Source organism: Dicentrarchus labrax, unplaced genomic scaffold (assembly GCF_905237075.1).
Source record: "Dicentrarchus labrax unplaced genomic scaffold, dlabrax2021, whole genome shotgun sequence".
Taxonomy (NCBI): domain Eukaryota; kingdom Metazoa; phylum Chordata; class Actinopteri; family Moronidae; genus Dicentrarchus; species Dicentrarchus labrax.
Genome location: NW_026136705.1, coordinates 25,285,091 through 25,304,799, shown reverse-complemented (window position 1 = coordinate 25,304,799; position 19,709 = coordinate 25,285,091). Strand labels below are relative to the sequence as shown.

The 19,709-nt window shown below is 40.4% G+C and overlaps 1 protein-coding gene across 1 annotated transcript; it reads left to right on the top strand.

The window, feature by feature from the left end:
• Positions 1–1,366: 1,366 nt before the first annotated feature.
• On the top strand, positions 1,367–19,294 carry arl10 (ADP-ribosylation factor-like 10). The gene is made up of 4 exons (XM_051401894.1): positions 1,367–1,680; positions 8,131–8,314; positions 13,260–13,435; positions 16,682–19,294. Exons 1-4 carry the CDS (start codon positions 1,543–1,545, stop codon positions 16,853–16,855), a joined length of 672 nt encoding a protein of 223 aa, XP_051257854.1. The 5' UTR covers positions 1,367–1,542; the 3' UTR covers positions 16,856–19,294.
• The last annotated feature ends 415 nt before the right edge of the window (positions 19,295–19,709 follow it).

Sequence of the window (19,709 nt, the reverse complement as noted above, 5' to 3'; positions counted from 1 at the left end):
TTTCATAGCTGGATGGGTGGGCTTCTGCTGGGGGAATTTGGACTCATGAGAAGCCCTGGTACCATCTGACCTCACTGAACTATTACAGCTCATAATAAGCATTGTTTGTTTTAAACTGTGGGAAACAACATCTGCCATGATCATATGTCAGAATATTATAGACAGTAAGACTGTAATTAAATAAATAATCACTGAACTGAGGAGGAGGAAAACCCTGGACAAAAATCAGTGCCTCCCATGGGACACTCTGGACTTATAATACAGCACTTAGACACTGAACTCCTTTGGACTCTCTGACTGTCTCCACTTTATACATGTTTACTGATGCACTTTATTCTCAGACTCACTTTATTAAAAAAATGGTTATGTAATGTATTATAATATATAATGTGTAATGAGTAAAATTTAATAAGGTTGATCAAAAAGTAACTGGTTCAACATGAACAGAGCAGCTTCAACAGTTTGGTCCTTATTCAGTGCAGGTTTACCTTCAAAGAGAGCCTTTGGTGGATTATGGCAATAATAAGCAAGTAGCCTACTGTATTAAGTTCAAAATTGAGGTACTTGTACTTAACTTGAGTAATTCCATGTTGTGCAACTTTTTACTTCTCCACTATATCTCAGAGGCAAATATTTGAGGCTCATTTATACACCACTAAATTTCTCTGACAGCTTTAGTGACTTTTCAGATTACATTTCTTCCATGGCCTTCCTGTCCAATAAAAAACATTTGTTGATTTAGATTTTTTCTGATAAACTGAAGAATGAAGTGTTCATTTATGGGTTGGAAAAAAATCTTCTACTTGAATAAATGAATGAATAAACTATTTCAAATCCTCTTGGATTAGCTGGTAAGTGCATTGTCACAAAGCTGAAATCTGGGCTGTTTTTCTGAGCTCAGGAAAAGTTGACTTTTTTAGAAATACGCTGCTCTCACTGGACAGTGACACTACTAAACATATGATGATCTTATAGAATTCGATGCATTGCTGTAGATTAAGCTACCCAACAGTATATAAAGTATGTTAAATTAGCTCTGCAGCTGTAAAATGCAACATACACAATAATGCAGCTTTAATATTAATCCAAAAACATCACATATAATAATAAAACACTGAGAGGGACCATTTTACTGAGTGCTTTGAAAGGCTACTGTAAATAAATGTTGCTGATAAAACCTACATACTACGATTTTTACTTGTAATAGAGTACTTTCACAGAGTGGTATTTGTACTTCTACTTGAGTAAAAGATCTGAATACTTCCTCCAACACTGACACACGCATCTGAATATGCTAGAAGCAGCCTTTCCAGATGAGCGGCGCACTTTACAAGCAGCACCTGAACGCAGCATTTCCCTTCTTGAGCGTCTCGAAACAAAAACAAGCGGAGCGAGCTCGGTCACATGTAGAGCGAGCAGCGGCAGCAGAGCAAGAGGAAGGAAGAGGGAGCTGCAGTTGGTCTGAACACTGTCGGAGTGTAGGAAGCAGTGAAACCCGCTCCAGGCTCTCCGGTTCCAGTCGCCGATCGGTGCCCTCCACATATGGTTCTCCTCCGGCACATCTCCATCGCCCTGACCGCCGCCGTGGCTGCCCTGGGCTCCGCTCTCTTCATCGCCTTGAACTTCTTCTACAAGAGGCGAATATGGTCACCACAGGCAGAGTACTGCACGATCAAAGAGGTGAGCGAGAGAGGGTTAATCATTGTTTTGCATTAATAAATACACGTTGTTTTAATAATCATAATTATCATAACTATCTAACTTGGACGGGAAGAGACTGATATTACATATGAAACATTTATTACATGTGACAAACTGAATGAAGAAATCACTGCAGAATTAATATAATTATATTAATATAACTGAGGTGATGAGGAGGAGGAGGAGGATGAAGATGGGATGGGTAGGATGCTTGGTGAATGCATGACAGTGGTTGTGATGGAGTTAATATTCAAAAGATGTGAATGGCGAGAATGATGCTGATGAAGAAGAGGAGGAGGAGGATGCTGCTTGATGATTAACAGACATGCTAATGAGGGAGATGATGAAGATGATGGTGGCACTGATCAAAAAGATATAAATAGTGAGAATAATGATGATGAAGATGTAGATAATGCATGAATGATTGCAGTGGTGGTGATGATGAAGATGCTTTTGATGCCAGTGTTGCAGATGATGATGATAGTTGATCTTAAAGAAGAAGATTTGAAATACGAAATGGATGATGAAGATTGTGGATTTGATGATGGTGATGAATGTGGTGGCGATGATGACGAAGAAGAGGTTGATGGTGAATATGGTAGGTAGAATGATGACACTGGATGATGATGAGGATGGTGTTGATGGTTTTGATGATGAAGAGGGTGATGTCACAAGAATAATGTCAATGGTGATGATGATGACACTGACAAAGGTGACTGTAGAGATGAAGATCGTGATGAGGAGGAGGATGGTGATGATGAGGACGGCAAAGAAAAAGACAAAGGGTCGATGGTGTTGGAGAAGAATTTGAAGATGATCAAGGTGTAGCAGTATGATGATGATGAGGGTATTGATGACACTGATGAGGAAGATGATGGTGGTGATGCCATCATTGACGATGACGGTGGTGAAGGACGAAAGAGGACAGAGAAGAAGAGGAACGTGAGGATGACAAAGAACATGAAAAGAATGACATAGCATTGTTGATATCGATGAGGATGTCATTGATGATGAAGATGATGGTTTTGATGATGAGGACGGTACGTGACGAAGAGAGAGATTTTAGTAGTTGAAGATGAGAACGATAAAGCTGATGGTACAGATGATGATGGTGATGAAGAAAAAGAAGATGTGGCAGCAGTGGCTTTAATGGTGAGGAGGATGATGAGGAGGAGGATGATGATAATGACAAAGGTGACGGAGGTGATGAAGAATATGAAAATGAAACGACGATCATACACTGATGATGATGGTGATGATGAAGACTGACGGAGACAACGTGCCAAGGAGACTGATGATGAAGAAGAATGTGAAGATGACGACGAAGATGTGAAGAAATGACGTAGCAGTGTCGATAACGATGAAGATTGCATTGGTGACACTGATGATGAAGATGATGGTTTGGATGATGCCACTGATGATGAGGAGGGTACGTGATGAACAGAAAGATTTTAGTAGTGAAGATGAGGTTGACATAGGTGATGATGGCGACGATGGTGAAGATGAGGCCGACAAAGCAAAATCTAGCAAACAGGTTGATGATGTTGGAGAAGAAGAAGGTGAAGATGCCATGAACGACGGTCCCGTTGATGTCGTTGACGATGAGGACGCCGCTGTGTTGTGATGAAGAGGAAAATACTAACGGTGAGGGTGACAATGACAAAAGGAAGCTCATGTGGCACCGGCCTTTAATGAGGAGGCTGTCGTCGTGGACGATGACGAGGGTGAAGATGTGTGAGCAGGCCGATGATGATGTCAGACGAGGAGATGATGAAGACGTTAATGTGTTTTTCAGCCTCACGTCGGGCATCTGAGGCGGTGTAAGTCTCAGTCTCCTGCAGACAGACAGAAAGCAGACAGACAGAAGCAGCCAGGTGACTGAGGGTCTTAATGAAGGATTCTTCAATGGAGCACTACAGCTGCAGCCGGAATCTCTTAATAAAATCTATTTGCATGTCTCTAATCTTGTTTCCTACATTCAATCAGCAGCAGCCTGTAATAGGCTTAGCCTGCTTTATCTGGCTCAGCCTGTCTTTAGAGGATAATGTTGTCAGTGTCTGCCAACCGCTCGCTGCAGCGGGGATGTAAATGTTCTCATCCCGGGAGTCTACCGAAATGTATTGTAATCACGTCTTCGGCTTCGGAAAGCAGAGGGCGGTGGGGGAGTTGACAAACAGCGTGTTTTTGACCTCGGGGAGTTTCATCAAGTGGGAGGGCTGCACATGCTCATTTACAGAGCAACCACTGAAACAGGAGGAAAAAGATTCAGTGGCTCAGTAAACTGTACAAGCGGCATCCACAGGCCACAGACCAACTATTAGTATCTATCTTCACTGTCTGGCTCCATTTAGATGTTTGTGTTTTGTTATTTCTGCAGCTGCATGCACAAACGTAGATGGCTTGGCTTCAAGGCGAGACTTCAGCAGCAGTTACAGTGGAGTTTAAACCTATAATCTTTAAGGTTTTCATCATTTTAAACCACGTTTTTTGATATTTTTAAGCAATAGCCATATGGTGTCTTTAGATTACCTCTTCATATAGCAGTTTTCATTGTCAGGGTTTTATCACACCTGAAACAAAGACCCCCTCCACTAACATCATGAAAGATTAATACACTTCTATGAAATAAAACATTAATATTCAGTGAAAGAGAGCAGAGGTGATACTTCAAGCCAGATATAGAATAAGTGGCTGTTGTTTTGGCCATAAAGTTTGGAGGACTTGCAAAAGACAGATTTGAATAAGAATGACTAAAATCAAAGAGGTCGGGATATCTTGACTTTTTTTTGTCCCTGGTGTTGGTTAAGCTCCAAAACCACAGCTCCTACTCTTCCCATAATGCAATCTATCTTTCTTTTATCTGATCCTTGCTGCCTGGGGCCCACGTCTTTTAATCTTTACACTCCCAGCATGTTCCCAGTTTCTGTTAATGAATTTATGCTCCAAGCTGAGATAACCACGATGACATCACTATGACCTCACCAGGGTTAGTTTGTTGGACTTCCACAAGAGCTACAAAGACATTACACAACCTGAGTCAGTCCACCTACCACAAAAAATACACCCATAAATACCTCTAAAGCTCACTTTTTAACACGTTGTATCTTGTTTGACCAATGACAGTTTGTGGCTTTAGGGGAGGTGCTGGAACTATTTCTTGTCGAACAACAGTTGGTGCACTGACTTTGTTCAGTATTTGGAAGGCTCGCCTTCCCGGTGTGGTTGTTTGGTTTGGTACCATCGTGCCTGTAAAGAAACCTGTTCTCAGCGTCTGCACTACAGCCACGGATGCTGCACAGAAGTGCTGGGCAGATGAATGCACTGCTATTCTGTAGGAAATAAAGTAGTGCAACCGATTAAACAAACGTGATACAGCATCAATCAATCAGTGAACTTTAAGAGGTGCTTGTGGGTGTATTTTTGGACTTTGGACAGAGACAGGCTAGTGTTTCCCTGCCTCCAGTCTTTATGCTATGCTATGCTATGCTAAGCTAACCACATCCTTACTCCAGCTCCATACTTAACACAGAGACATGATTGATATCCATCGTTTAGTGCCTGTTCCATCACTCAGTAAACTCTTGAGTGTAACTTAAAAAAAGACTCTAATACCACGTTAGCGCTATCGCTCCTGCTGCTCAAACACCTACCGCTGAATGCAGCAAGCTCAAGCTGGTTATCTGTGGGTGGATGAAAGGCCTTCAGGGTAATGTAGCAATTTATTAACTGAAGTAGAAACAGACATGGTAAATCACAACATTTAATCACAGAAGAACTCCGGGACTGATGGTATGTGACAGTGATGTTAGAGAATCATAGTTTCCATCACCTCTCTGTTCTGTACTCTCTACTATTTAGTGCTGCAGGCGAGCTGGCTTTAATGCTTCTGTGTTTAAAAGCCAGTGTGTTGCTCAAGTGTCCTTAAGCAAGACGTTAAATTCCTGTCAGATCCAGCAGTTGATCTGGGGTTTTTTTCTCCCCCGTGGAAAAAAAAAAGAAAAAGAAATCAATACAGTATCACTGCCTTTTTATAAACAATGGCCAAACCGACATAACTGAGTTTAAAATCTAAAAGAAGAAGTCAGTCAAATATTTAAACTGACAAAGGGAGCAGGAGATAAATGGGCAATGTGCTGGCTTGATTTGAAAAATGTCAGATCCATTTATTAACCAAAGAAATGTCACAGAACTATAAAAGAAAACTGTGAATGTTTTGTTGTCATAATCCTTGGACAAACATCTCCTGTATAATCTCGGAGATCCAATCCAATGACTGGAGCAAGTATGCAAGAATTGATCACTTTGGACAAAGTCTGTGCTGATAATGCGGTAAAAAACGAAGAGAAAGTGGTACAAGCTCTGCAGCCTCAGCAGCTACAGAGCTGCTTGACGCTGTCAGGGTTTGAGGTTTGTTTCCCAACGGACTGCATAAGCGAGGAATACAGGCGGCAGAGCAACTGTGTTTATCTGATGATACTTTTACCCAGCAACACCAGTCAGTGATTACAGCCAGAACCATATCAAACAAAACTGAATTCATCACCAAAATATCTTAAATTCTTCATCACACCTCTTTCTGACAATTGCAGGGTAGGGCAGCTGTGGTGCAGGTTTATGTGTCAAGGAATCTAATTAGTGCTGAGTCTGAGCGTATACTTCAGAAAATGATCTTGAAGCCTTGATCATCCATCAACAAAGGGACGTAAAGTGTGATATTTTCAATAAGAAAGCTAAAACGGCATCTCCAAAAGGGCTGATATGAATTGCTAATTAACCTCCACAGAACCGCAGCCGCACATCAGCACACGGCATGAATAAAGACTAAACCTGTGTGACTTTTAAAAGGAGATGAGTGACGTGCGCAGGGTCTCAGAGGGATTGTGGTGTTGCAGGTGCAAAGAGAGCATGGAGGTTTGAATCCAGCTGCTAACCTTTACTGTGTCAGCTGCTTGTCTTTTTACAGATGCAGGCGCCTCAGTGGAAGACAAATACTCTCCATCTCTGAACGTTCTCTCAAATCTGACCTAAATATGTAATAATGTAATAAAGAGGATTGCTATGATGGCGCTCCGCCTTTTATTAAAGGAGAATATCATGAGTTCGCCCTCTGGAGGTTTGCGGTAGCTGTCTCATTTTTCTGTCTTTTGAAGTGCACACCGAGGGTCAAATCCCAAATGTCCACAGCATTCAGTTTGATACATAATGATGATCTAATCATGAAGCTGATAGATAATTGGTGCTTGCTAATCTGTGAAAAGTACCTGAATCTGGTTTTATACTATCACGTTACAAATAATGGTTGTTATTTATGAAATGGTAGAACTTGCCCATCGCAGAGGCCACAGTGATATGTTCACATTAGTTTGTTTGACCAAAACAAGTATATTCAATTTACAATGGTATAAAACAGAGAAAAACAGTAAATCTTCACATTTGAGAGGCAGAAACCAGAGAATGTCTTCAAATATTATCAATATTGTTGTGGTGATCGTTTCAGCACCAAGTACAATCGTCCACTTTTCTTATAGGTCCCATATTCAAATGGCAGTCCTGAAATCTGTGGTTATTGTGTTCAGTATTCGTCTGCATACATTGATAGATGTATTTATGCGAATACACCAACATATCGTCTGTGTAAATGTCTCTCAGATGTTATGAGGTTGGCATGAAAATTCGGTGCCCTCGCCCCGGAGTCAACAGGTTTATTGAATGGGTTTTTGATTAGATGCCTGAAATAAGGTCTGTGGTCAACACAAGTTTAAGAGATTAAGCTTTTTGCTAAAACATGGCTAAATAAGACAGAGGTTGTTGGTGACATTAAACATTAGCACGCCAAACATGGAGACTTATCTATTCACAAGTCCACCTTTACAGCCTTGTTGTGCTTACACTCAGACTCCTGCTAACTATTCTAACTTAAACTTTTCAACTGATTTGTGTTACAGGATTTAATTACAAGTTGGATGTTGAAGTAATGCAACCTTGGTGTAGTTCGTTTATAGACTAACGTTAACTTTCGGTGGTATTCAGTGGTAAACTTTTGTTCACCACAGAGACTCCAAAATGCAATGGAAAAATCCCACTGTTTTTTTGGTCGAAGGAACCAGGAGGAGTACTCTATAAATACAAAGTACAGCTGAGGCTTACGGGAATGATGGTGACCAGAAGAGTCTATTATATCTCCTAAAGCCATCTTTTAATTTCAGACAACCCAAACTTTATGTTCCATTGTGTTCGGATTATGCTTTGGTTGATAGTACATAATGTACGTCAAAACATTTACACTATTAATTATATAACCTCACTAGTCTTAAAACTGAGCAAATAACCTCGTTCAGTGTTGAATAAATTATGCGTTTTAAATTTTTGCCTCCAGTCTGCATTTCTGAACATTTCTGGACTTTGATCTTCTTTGTTCTTTGCCTGCAGGAGGAAGAAGAGCGTGGAAAGCGTCAGGTCCTGGTCCTAGGTCTGGACGGGGCCGGGAAGAGCAGCATGTTGCAGGGTTTGACCCCTGGGGAGTCAGCGGCTAAGAGAGGCCGCTGCCGGCCCACCCGTGGCTTCAACTTCATGAGCCTCAACGCCCCCGCCTGTCAGCTCGACTTCCTGGAGAGTAAGACTCTTTTTATTCCTCGAATCAAACACTACAGGATCTGTGTGGACTCAAGAAGGCATTTATGTTTCATCAAACAGCATGAAGTAGAGAATTGGTGGAAGCTTTTATCCCTCTCTTCAGTACAGTTGGCCATTTGTTTCATTAAACTTGCATTGCTCCAAACAACGCCACAGAGATGCAGATTTGAGTGCATATTGTGGCGACTGAGTCTAAGGCAGTGTTAAAAACTCATACGAATATGCTGATGATTAGAATATAGAGTAGTTAGCATGCTAATGTTATAATTATAACTAACGACGATATGAGGGCGGTGCGAGTGAACCAAAACAGTAAAAGTAACCGGACAGCCAAACAATGAGCTGAAACTCACAATAAAGCTCCATGAAGGCGAGGGGAGCTGCAGATTCAGCAGTTACCTCTGTGTAGGTTCATCACTACCAGAGACCCCCTTTACATTGTCACACTGTTTTCACATTATCATTTGATACATTATTATAGACAAAACATCTATTATAGCAACTCTAACTGTTGGTATGTAGCTTCAGTGGTAGTAAATTGTCATCCGACCCCAGCTGTTGTCCATCTCCTCCCTGAAGGCTTACTGCATCCATCACTGCCAGCACAGAGGCAATCTCTGGCACTTGCTATATTTTCCTTATTTGTTCAGTAACTGAGGGAAACTTCCAGCAGTTTCTGTTTTCAGTATACGGTATGGAAGATAACACTTAAACCTGTTACAGATGAACCAGAGAAACAAACTAACTGCGACCTCGCAAATATCATTTCATTTCACTCAAAAAGAACATAGCGGAAATCAAATCATGTAGGTCCACAAGGGATAGGCAGATGGTTCCAGTTAGACTGTAAATACAGACAAACAAGTAAGTACTGCTAATTAGCATTCCACTCAAAGCTACTGCGCCGCACTAAAAATAACCTAAATGACTTTGCTCTTCATTCAGACCAGTCTGAGTGAGAGACGCTCGGCTGCAGTCGGCCTCAGGATGGGTTTCTGTGGATGTGTTCGGAGGAATGTGTCACGCTCAGCGGCTTATTTATTCATGATCTGAACACAGAGAACGGTGGGCGCCTTGAATCCGTTTCTCATTTCTGAAAGTAAGAGGAACACATGTCACCGCCCACTCAGTCAGAATCCCTTAATGGCCCGGTGCAGTAAATGTTGGAGTCTTTGTCTGGGTGACATTGATGCAGAGTCATGTTGACAGCTTACTGCACACTTACACACATCAGGAGCAGTACAGTGCACAGGGACTGACGAGTTGTCTTTATGAAGTCCACTGGGGAAATCAAGCTAAAAGCCTTTAAACTAAATGAAAAGATGCAGATCAGATGAGTCAGAGAAGTCGTTTTTAGGCTTTGAGCGGCAGAGATTTGCGTTTGAACTAAAGGGAAGTGAGAAAAACAGCATCAGGAAGAAGTTCCTAATATGTTATATAAACTGTGTGTGTGGCTGTGGCTATATTCTCTTCTGTCCTCTTTAATAGACATTGTTATCGTGATTTGAGGAACTCCCTCAGCCTAGGCTCACAAACTGACATGTGCCATTAAAGTCACCCTCCAGTAAATATTGTTCTTCTACTTGTTCCTACAGTCGGGTGTTTGAGCTTCACTGTGCAGAATGTATGTGTTTGACGCTGATGTTTTCACATTCATCTGCTGACAGTGGAAAGTTTCTCTGTGCTCAATGCAATCTGATCTTAAGGGACAGGGCTTACAAGCATTCATTGTGACATCACAGATAGTCTGCAAGTCAGTGCTGGTCCAGTATGCTGCTTATACAAATGTGATGTAGAAACCTGAAGCCACCAGTGCACATACACTGAGAATGGACCTCTCAGCTTTTTATCAGCAACAGCACGACAAACATGACCTTGCTTTTCTCTTGAACGATTTGTCAGCACACATTCTGTAAAAATACTGTATTTAAATGTCGGGTTTCCGCCCCGGGTCGATAGTTGATGCCTGTGAGATCACAGCAATACCTCTGGAGATGCAATTTGCTGTCAAATAACTGGTTAAAAAAAATGCTGTTTATATTTCCTAAGGTTTGTGCTGAAAAGTCATATGATCAAGTTGTGGAGTAACGTACAGAGTGTCAAGGTCACAAATAAGGCTAGGAGAAACACAAATGATTGTGGAAACAGACTGCAATACAACACCTGAATGCCTTTGGATGCATGTGTTGGGATTCAGCATAGTTGGGGGTTGAATTTAGTTGAACTTTGGATGCAAAACCTAGTGTAAAAACAAACCAGTGTGTGGTACTGGTCAGAGTGCAGCCACAATCTGCATTGAAATTACTGCAGATTGTTTTGTCCTCAGAGCTACAACTTCATTCAGTATATACACATCAGTCACACCCATATGACTCAGCGTCTGCTGCGTGCGTACATGTGGGTGTGTATCTAATAAGGAGGTGTAGAGCAGGAGGACAAGCATCCCACTGAGCTTCCTCTGACTATAAAACACAAGTTGGCCACGGCACTGAGCGTCAGGTCCACCAACTGCACCACATCAGGTAAACAGGTATTTATTGCTGCCTCATCACATCAGCTAAAGGTACATCACTACCCAGTTTCCTAGCAACATTCTCCATTAAGTCCAGCGCTAATGAATTCTTGCTGTGCTGCGCTGAATTCGGAGGCGGCAAAGTCATACCTGCCGGTGTGTGAGCAGTGATTTGTTTGGCCACCGAGCGCAGTTGGTCGTTTCAGCCCCAAGTCAGTTCTTCTGCACAGCAGGATTGTGGGAAGTTAGAGCTAAAGTTGCTGTGAAACTTTCCCCATCATTGAAGCTGGTAATGTGTCCTGTGACTGTGTGGGGTACAATTATTGCACTTTGATGGTCGTTTTTCTGGGATAGACTGAATGAAACTTATGATGCCACTTTCTCATATAACAATCAAACAGTAATTAGTTAGTCAAGTGACTCAGTCGACCATTAGTCCACAGAGCAGGATAGATAAACTGTGTAAACAGGCTACACATTCCTCCAACACCCACCAGAATTAAAACTCCTGTTTGTTTCTTTTCTTTAGCTTTCTTTCTCTCTTTCTCTCTCTTTTCCTCCTTCCTTTTCCCTTCTTTCTACACACACACACATATATAACAATACATTACATTACACCTCATTGTTGTTGTTTTTATCCATTCTGTTTATTAATTTTTTCTCATATTCACGCCCCGTCTTTGTTCTGGAGTGGCAACACCTAATTGTGCATCTGTAAACGCACAATCTGGTTAAATAAAAGAAGGAAAAGAGAAAAACAAAACACCCACCGGCTCTCAGATCTAACCCCTCCATGTTTAAAACGTGCCGACAGAGATGCTGCACAGGAATCATGCACAGTTATTTTCCATTAAAGGCAAAGATGAGATACACTTGCAAGAGTGCGAGAGAAAACGTTGAGAAGAAAAAAAAAAAAGTATATAAAACATAAATCCTAAACCCTCAAAAAGAAAAAATGTCATATATTGCTCAGAGCCTCGCTGACATATTATGTCTGGAGGCAACAAGACGTAAAAAATAAATCAGACCAATTTCCCCAGCAGGAAAATGTGGATATAAATAATAGTTAAGTGCCGTCCTAGCCTATCTCATCCCTCACTGAAAACTAGATTAGTAATTTCATTTGATCCGGTGCACATCTGAATTTAATCTGTGGCCAATTTGTTTAATGAAGGAATGCCAACAGCTTATCTAATTCCACAAATTGATCTGTCCATTTATCTATTTAACCGTCAGATTTATTCGAAAGCAGCCTTCTTTTACTGTAACACAAAGGTTAGCCCTTGATCAAGGCAACGAGTCAGGGCTGTGTTTATCTTGCAGTGACAGGTTTTTTTTATAGATCAATAAAAGAACATTACAGATCTTGTTTATTCCTGAATGCACTAGTTTTTCTGCTTGCGCACACCCATATGGTATTCTGGGTAATTATTAAACCCATATTATGGAAACTCCCGCTGAGAGCTGCTGTGACACAGTTCAGAGACGAAAAACTTCATAACAGGCTGGTAAGACTTGATATGTGATCACTGAAGTTGCTTATTTTTCTCCAAACAACATTATACGAGATCAGACCATGTAGAGCAACTTCTGTAGCAACCGATTTAAGAGCTGCTTTTGTAATTTTACACATTTGTTTTGAAACGTAGAAAAAAAATCTGAAAATGTGAAGGCAGTTTTAACTAATTACCTCACGCAGCATAATTAACCTATTAATGGACTATTTTGGCAAAACTACAATCCAAACGGGTGCACAGAGATTCATTCTTGACCTTGGAAATACATATTTGTGATAAAAAATTCTAAACTTTCAACCACATGCCATGGTCTTCTTTGGCGAAATGTAACATAAATATGGAACTTCTGTCATGTGATAACAAAACCATTTGACAAAGTTTAATACCTGAGCGTATTATATTCACTGGAGAGGGCCGTGGGACACGTTTGAACGTTTCAGAACTTTATCAAAGATGGAATTGAATGGGTATTCTGGAGAGTATTCATTTAAGTTATACAAACAATTCTTTGAGGCAGAAATCTCACCCAACTTCCACTTGGTCATGACTGCCCTGAAAAGTTGGACGCAGAAACACATCTTGTGTTCAGTCTCAAAACTCAGCATGCAAACACTCCACATATGTGTAGTGATGTATGTCTGCAAAGTCTACAGTTTCTAAATGAATGTAGAGTAAAAATGACAAAATATATGCAAAGCTTTCATTAATTTACGCAAGAAGCACCTCAGAAGATGTATGTTTATAGATGAATGGGCTTGGAGAAATACCGTGTATATGGAATACTTGGGTGGTATTTGTATTTGTTGGAAATTATTTACCTCCATAGAAATATAGGTAAACCCTGATGAGCCTGAAAGTATATATATAGAAATATGTTTATGTTTTCTCTGCTGCAGTTGGTGGAGCGGAGGACCTGCGGCGCTACTGGTCGGACTACCTGAGAAGGACTCACGTTCTGGTGTATGTGGTGGACTCCTCGGACAGGAGCCGCTTACCATTGGCTAAGGCTGAACTGCACCGCCTGCTGAGGGTGGAGCCCCAGCTTCCTGTGGTCGTCCTGGGAAACAAGCAGGTAACCCAGATGTCCTGTCTATCTCTTCTTAAAGGTCCAAAGCAGTGGTTTTTGCATGTTTTAGCTCATTTAATAAAAACCAAGCCCTAAATACAAACCTGTGATTAAGAATTTTGCAAACCTTGTGGTGTTTTAGATTTGTTTATGATTTTTAAAATTATTTTTCTGCCATTATTGGCAGCCAGCCTGCATCAATTCAGTTACAAAGTCAGTTACACAGTTCAATGCAGGCTAATTTTAAAGTTTCCAGAGTGTGCCAATTGATTTTGAAACCATATGGAAACCAATGCCTGCTAACAGTAAAAAAAAAATACATAAAAAAGTCAAAAATGGAAGTATACATACAGTAGACTCTGGTTAATGACATAAAACTGACACAGATACTGGTATGAACCTTCAAGCTCTTCCTGTGAATATTAAAGGACGATATTGGTGAAAATAGAAAAGGAAACAGGACGTTAATAGTCAGTTCTTCTTTAAAGTTAGTTCTCACCTAAAAAGCCATCACCCTCTGGTAGACTGATATTCTGGTAAAAAAATAGTTTTCAAATTTCAAGCAGAAGTGCACAAAAAAGAGCTGATGTGTCTGAGCGAGCAGGTCTGCGTTGTTTCCTCTTCATTTATCCAGCAGTGATGATCCATCAGACTCCTGAAATAAACATTTCCACATTTCCTCCCCTGCTCATATTTCTTCACTTTGCGCGGCCCTTGTGGAATTATACATGACCCTTCGAGGGAAGCAGGAATATTTGTCACATCTGCTGTCAGAGCGCTGCAGCTTTCATCCTCTCAGCACTCTGCGCTACTCGCCATATTAGCAAGGGAGGAATCTGATATAAAACTCTGTACACTCGTTGTTAAGTCATTTCAGTTAGGCTTAATCTCACAATGGTCTGTACAGAGCAGGTGCAGTCAAGTTTTGCAGTACCATAGTCAGAACATCTGGAACAGAAGGCATATTGAACAGATTTTTCCTACTTTCATCTTTAGAATTAATAAGGAAACTTGTAACATCAAACAGAATATCTATTATAGAAAGGAAAGACAGACATGCGCCCTTTTAAACCTATTCACTATTGATGTGAAAGAGGCTACAAAAATCTCTCTTTCAGGTTACTAACACAGGTAAGCTTTGATGTTATACATCAAAATGTTCAACATAAATAGTTCCCAGTACGCATATCTTCGGTGATTTGCAAGTCAAAAGACGTGTAGGCATCTAGGTTAAAAGTGGGCTAAATTTGGCTGAATAATGAATGTTAATTAGACTATGTTTATGTCTATGTTACATAAACCATTGTTTTGACATCAATTAGATGAGTGCTTTATCATGTATTTGGATCTGCTTCACATTAAAATAGTCTTTTAAATAATATTGGAAAGAAATTCCAGTTCTCAATTATATATATATATATATATATATATATATATATATATATATATATATCTGTATATATATCAAAATGTCTTTGTTAAACACTCATAACCAAACTACGCTAGCGTAGCTGCGAGTGGAAAAAAATGTAACAGTCACTCCCTATAGCTGCAAATGGAAGCTGTGTATTGAGATATAGAGCTGGACAGTGGAGAAATGTATTATCTGAGTGGTTTCAGCATATAAAAATAAATCACTGGACTCAAGTGTGTTATGTGTACATGGATGCTAAAAAATAAAAAATCATAAGGACACTACTCCAATTTTGGCTTCTGCACGAAACATCTACTCAGGAATTAATCACTGAATTGGAGTGCTGTCCTTTTGTTTCCCAGAGTACACCATGGGTATGGGTGTTGATTAAAGTACTAATAAAAACACTTGAATCAGGTAGTTTTTAAAGCAGTCTACTGCCATTATGTATAACAATAATGTAACTTTGCCAAAAAATAAAAGAAGACGTGCTGTTTACTTTAATGGCCACCGACCTCAAACAAGTTTCTTCCACACTGAAATGAATGAAAGTCAATGGTTGCCTGTATGAAAGACAAAAACCTTCATTCAGCTTACAACAACTATAGTTTGCGTTGGAAAAAAACTGGAATGGACCGTCTCTAATATAATGAAAGTGCTCCAAACTTTTGACTGTTATTGAACTACGGCCTGAACCGTTGTCATGCTGTGCACATGACGCAGGTGTAATAAAAGAAATAATGTCTTCAGTAGGAGAAGCTCTTTTTGACAGTGATACCGACTCTCACCCACCATCGCTTTGTTCTCTGCCTCAGCAGCTCGCTCTGTTTAAACAGTACAAAGGATGTTTCCAGCAGAACCTGTGAGTTAGAACCGATGTGGTGGTGCGAAGAAACGAGGCGGACATCTATAGACTCTAGCCTGGGTTGAATGGTTTGTGTGGGAGGGTGGCGTTAAATCCACTGTCTTCACACGCAGGAGTTTGATCAAAACTGAGCCAACCAACGTTTGAAAGTATGACACGTAGTTATTTGTAATGACACATAGTGAAGTATTATGTAAGTTAATTTGGGGAAGTCAAGTTAGCTTTTTGAGGTGGAAAACATCTGTTGATTTTTTATTTATACTGCAATTGTAAGTAGCTTTTATTTATTTGGGATAAAGTCAAAACTAAACCACTTGTATGCTTGAAAGGCTCTCGAAGTGTAGCTTTCTTCTGCACAGAGGACTGTCGGCATGAATTAACTAGTTGCAGCTGATTCCAATTCTGATTCTCTGTCTTATATTTACCCAGATAACTGTATTTTGGCCAAACAGTAATTTTAACCGAATTGTGCCAAAACATAGCTGAATACACAGATTCTGTCTAGTACAACAGGGTCAGTCGCTCGTGTTGAAACCGTAATAAGCTAACATAGTTGCCTCCGACAAAGATGTAACACCTAAGCTCAAATTGAAAGTGTAGGCTATGCTGAAAATGTGAGTATAGGGTTGATAGAGTTGGACAGTGGAGAAGTTTAAATAGATATTTTTATTTACATTTCTATACCTTTCTATGGACATTTGTATACATTTTTACACAAGAAAATCTCATATCTGTCATTTTGCAGATGGTCATTGCTGATATAATTCTTAATAAAAGGCAATTTGATTTATTAAGCACATTTCATTACAGGGAAACAGTGTGACAATGGACATAAATACATTACAAGGTCAAACAACACTAACTACTTGAGCCAGTGTCTCTATATGCACGTTGCATTGGTTATGGTCTTTGAAACAAGGAGACAGACTTTTTGTTGTCAAACTGAGTTTAACTGTTTTTACTCCGTTCCCAGGATAAGCCCAATGCTGTGAGTGTGTCGGAGCTGCATGAAGCCTTGTCTCTGGACTCCGTGACCGAGGACAGGAAGCTGTTCCTCTTGGCTGCCCAGCTGGGCTCTGACGGAGCCCTGAGGAACTCCTGCCGGGGTCTGGACACCTTCCAGGACCTCCTGCTCCAGCTCGTCTGATCTCACCTCCCCCCATGCAGGGCAGAAGAGTAGGAGCTGGAGGGATGAAAAAACAAAGGGATGGCTTAAAGCAATCTTCCTCCTCCTCTTCCTCCTCCTTGTTTAAGCTCTGGCTTATTTGAGGCAGAGGAGGAGGAGATGACGAAGACTGCAGGAACTGAGGCAGTGAAATTACTGAATCAAAGGAGACTGAGAAGATGCCAAGACGAGATTGAGCACAAAGCCTTGCAGTGCCTCCTCGTCTTCCTCCTCCCCCTGTTCAAACTACGTCAGTTCGGCTTTAGAAAAAGCGGCTTCTGAAGGCGCCTTCAGCTCATCTCGTGTTACACTTTTCTTTTTCGCACGTTACTCACCGCAGAAGAGGAGGTGCAGAGCGAGGAGGACGAGGACAGAAGGTGGGACAGAAGGACGAAGGTTTGTTCTGTGACTCAGAACCAATATGTTCACCTCCTGCCAATGATTCAGACTTTGGACTAGGCTTAATGTCAACCTGTGACAGGTTCATTTAAGCATGTATAATACACACAAGCATGTATATAAACTGAAATATGTAACGTTGGCATATACTGATTTCATCTGGTGTGCTGTTTCTGAAAACCTTTAGTGTATGATCAGAGAAGTCATCAGAGCAGAACAGGTAATATTCAGGGTAATATCCCCCCCCCCCACTAAAGCTGCACAAGCTCGGTGAATTCATTGACTGGGTGTTTGGTAGATACTCGCTGACTTTTACACTGAGGCTTTTCTGAGATCTTGGGGGATTTTCGGAGGGAATTTAGAAGGACCCCCTGACATTTTGAAAAGCAGTCCGGTAATTCTCTTCTCACGTTGTGATCAGATTGTGAGAGAAAGTTTTTCATTACTTTCTTCGCAACACTTTTAAGCTTCTTCATTTGAAAACCAATTCCAACAACACTACACTACACTACATTACAGCGCACTACCACATATCACTCAACTGTCTTTTCCCAATATCAGCCAAATAAGGTAAATACATTAAACCTACAATCAGAAGACACTGACGCTTTAAACAGAACTATGTACAGACACAATCGGTCATACAAGGTCAAAATGTTCTTAAAGAAGAAACCTTCCCCTCAAGGAAAGTAAAGATAAGATCTGATTTCAGTTGTACTCATCATTCTGTGTTCATTTAAGGATTTGAGCTGAATGCTTTCAGTCCCTTTAAGCCCTTACACACCCTTAGACAAAGATTAGTATCCATTTAGACACACATCCTTGAATTTAAATGCAGATGTGAGGTATTTGACTTTAGTGCTACTTGTACAGATAAACTGGAATTGGCTAGATTCTTAATGCTGTAGGCTATGTGTGCAACAGTGTTTAGTAATGACGCACAATTTTTTAATCAGCGTGAAGTTGTTTTCACAGTAACTAAGACTTGGTTGGTGGTTTGTTGTATGGACACTGTCTTTATAACCACTGACTGCCTGTTATTCTTGTCTTTATGTGTTATGTAAATGGGACTGTTGTGTATGAATTCATGCATGCCTTTATGTTTTGTTGGTTTCTTTTAAAAAATAATTTACGTATTTAAGTTTCCATTGGTTAATCTAGTCTTAAAGGGGAATTCCACCCTTTTGGTGGTGTTGGGCAGTACTATATGTAATGTCCCTCAAGGATTTCACAGGATTTTGGTGGGATTGTTGTGGCCTAAAATGCCTAATTTTAATGAAATGTAAAAATATTAATAAAATATTTGAGATTTTTTTATTTGTATAATTAATAAAAAATTTGAGGCGACTTGTTCCAGTGAGAATAAAAGTGCACTTTTTGGACAGGGTACATGTGAGACATTCGTGTTGCGCAGAATTCACAGAGATTGATTGAATTAGCTTTAATTGTTGCGATCAAAACATCTCAATTTCCTGGAGCGACTGATTTGTGAAAACAGTTGTATATAGCCTTTCCAGGGGGAGCTGTGTAAAGTCCGATAAATGGCCTCAAGTTATGTGACTTGAGTCAGTCAGGCATCAGTGGAAGACTATAGATCTGGAGGTCTGGAGTTAGAAAAGTAGTGACCTTACCAGACCTCTGTATCCTGCTCCTGATCTCTGCTGCAGGCTGGAGTCTCCAGGCTACATTAGTCGCTACTAGCACAACACACATCAATCTCTTACCTAACTATCAGTGGTCAAGTTGCATTGTGGGTAATGTAAATGTCAGGTTTTGACAAGGAAGCAGAATGCATGGAATAAAAAAGATTAAGTCTCTGGTTCAGATTTCTTCTTTTTTTTACTGTTCGTCTAACAGTGTTACAGAAGTGAAATGTCAAATAGGTGGAGTACTCTTTCAATGTGTTTCTCTAGAAACAATGGAAAACAGTCTGTAACTGTGATGAGATAAAGTCTCTTGTTTCAAACTTTTTTTTCATTCCTTGCAGTATTACTGTAATAAAGTAGTATACCCAAACAAGAACATGTTTAATCTTGTAATCTCATTGAGATTATAATCTCTTATTACAAGACCATGGGAATATAACTGGAACATTATGTACTCAACCTATGTACACAAAATATACTACCCTTCTCCTTGATGTACCCAATCTGTGGTTACGTCATCCCTCCCCATTCAGCAAATGAACTGGCTCCCATTTATCTTTCTTTTAAAGTACTACTCCTTGTTATCTCTCCACGGCTTAACTAAATGCTTACTATGTTCCACTGATGCTTATCTACTCTCCATCCCTCTCTTAAGGGTCTGCACAATGGGTGACAGGCCTTCAGTGTAGCCGTTCCCAACCTGTAATATGCTCTCCCTCAGCGTCTGCGCCACGGCTCATCTGTTGCTTCTTTTCAAGTGAAAATCCACCTCTTTAGATTTGCTTTCCTGG

Coding starts and splice junctions, on each gene's coding strand:
- arl10 (XM_051401894.1), top strand. CDS start 1,543: ATGGTTCTCCTCCGGCACATCTCCATCGCCCTGACCGCCGCCGTGGCT. Junction 1,681..8,130: donor AGTACTGCACGATCAAAGAG/GTGAGCGAGAGA, acceptor CTTTGCCTGCAG/GAGGAAGAAGAGCGTGGAAA. Junction 8,315..13,259: donor TCAGCTCGACTTCCTGGAGA/GTAAGACTCTTT, acceptor TCTCTGCTGCAG/TTGGTGGAGCGGAGGACCTG.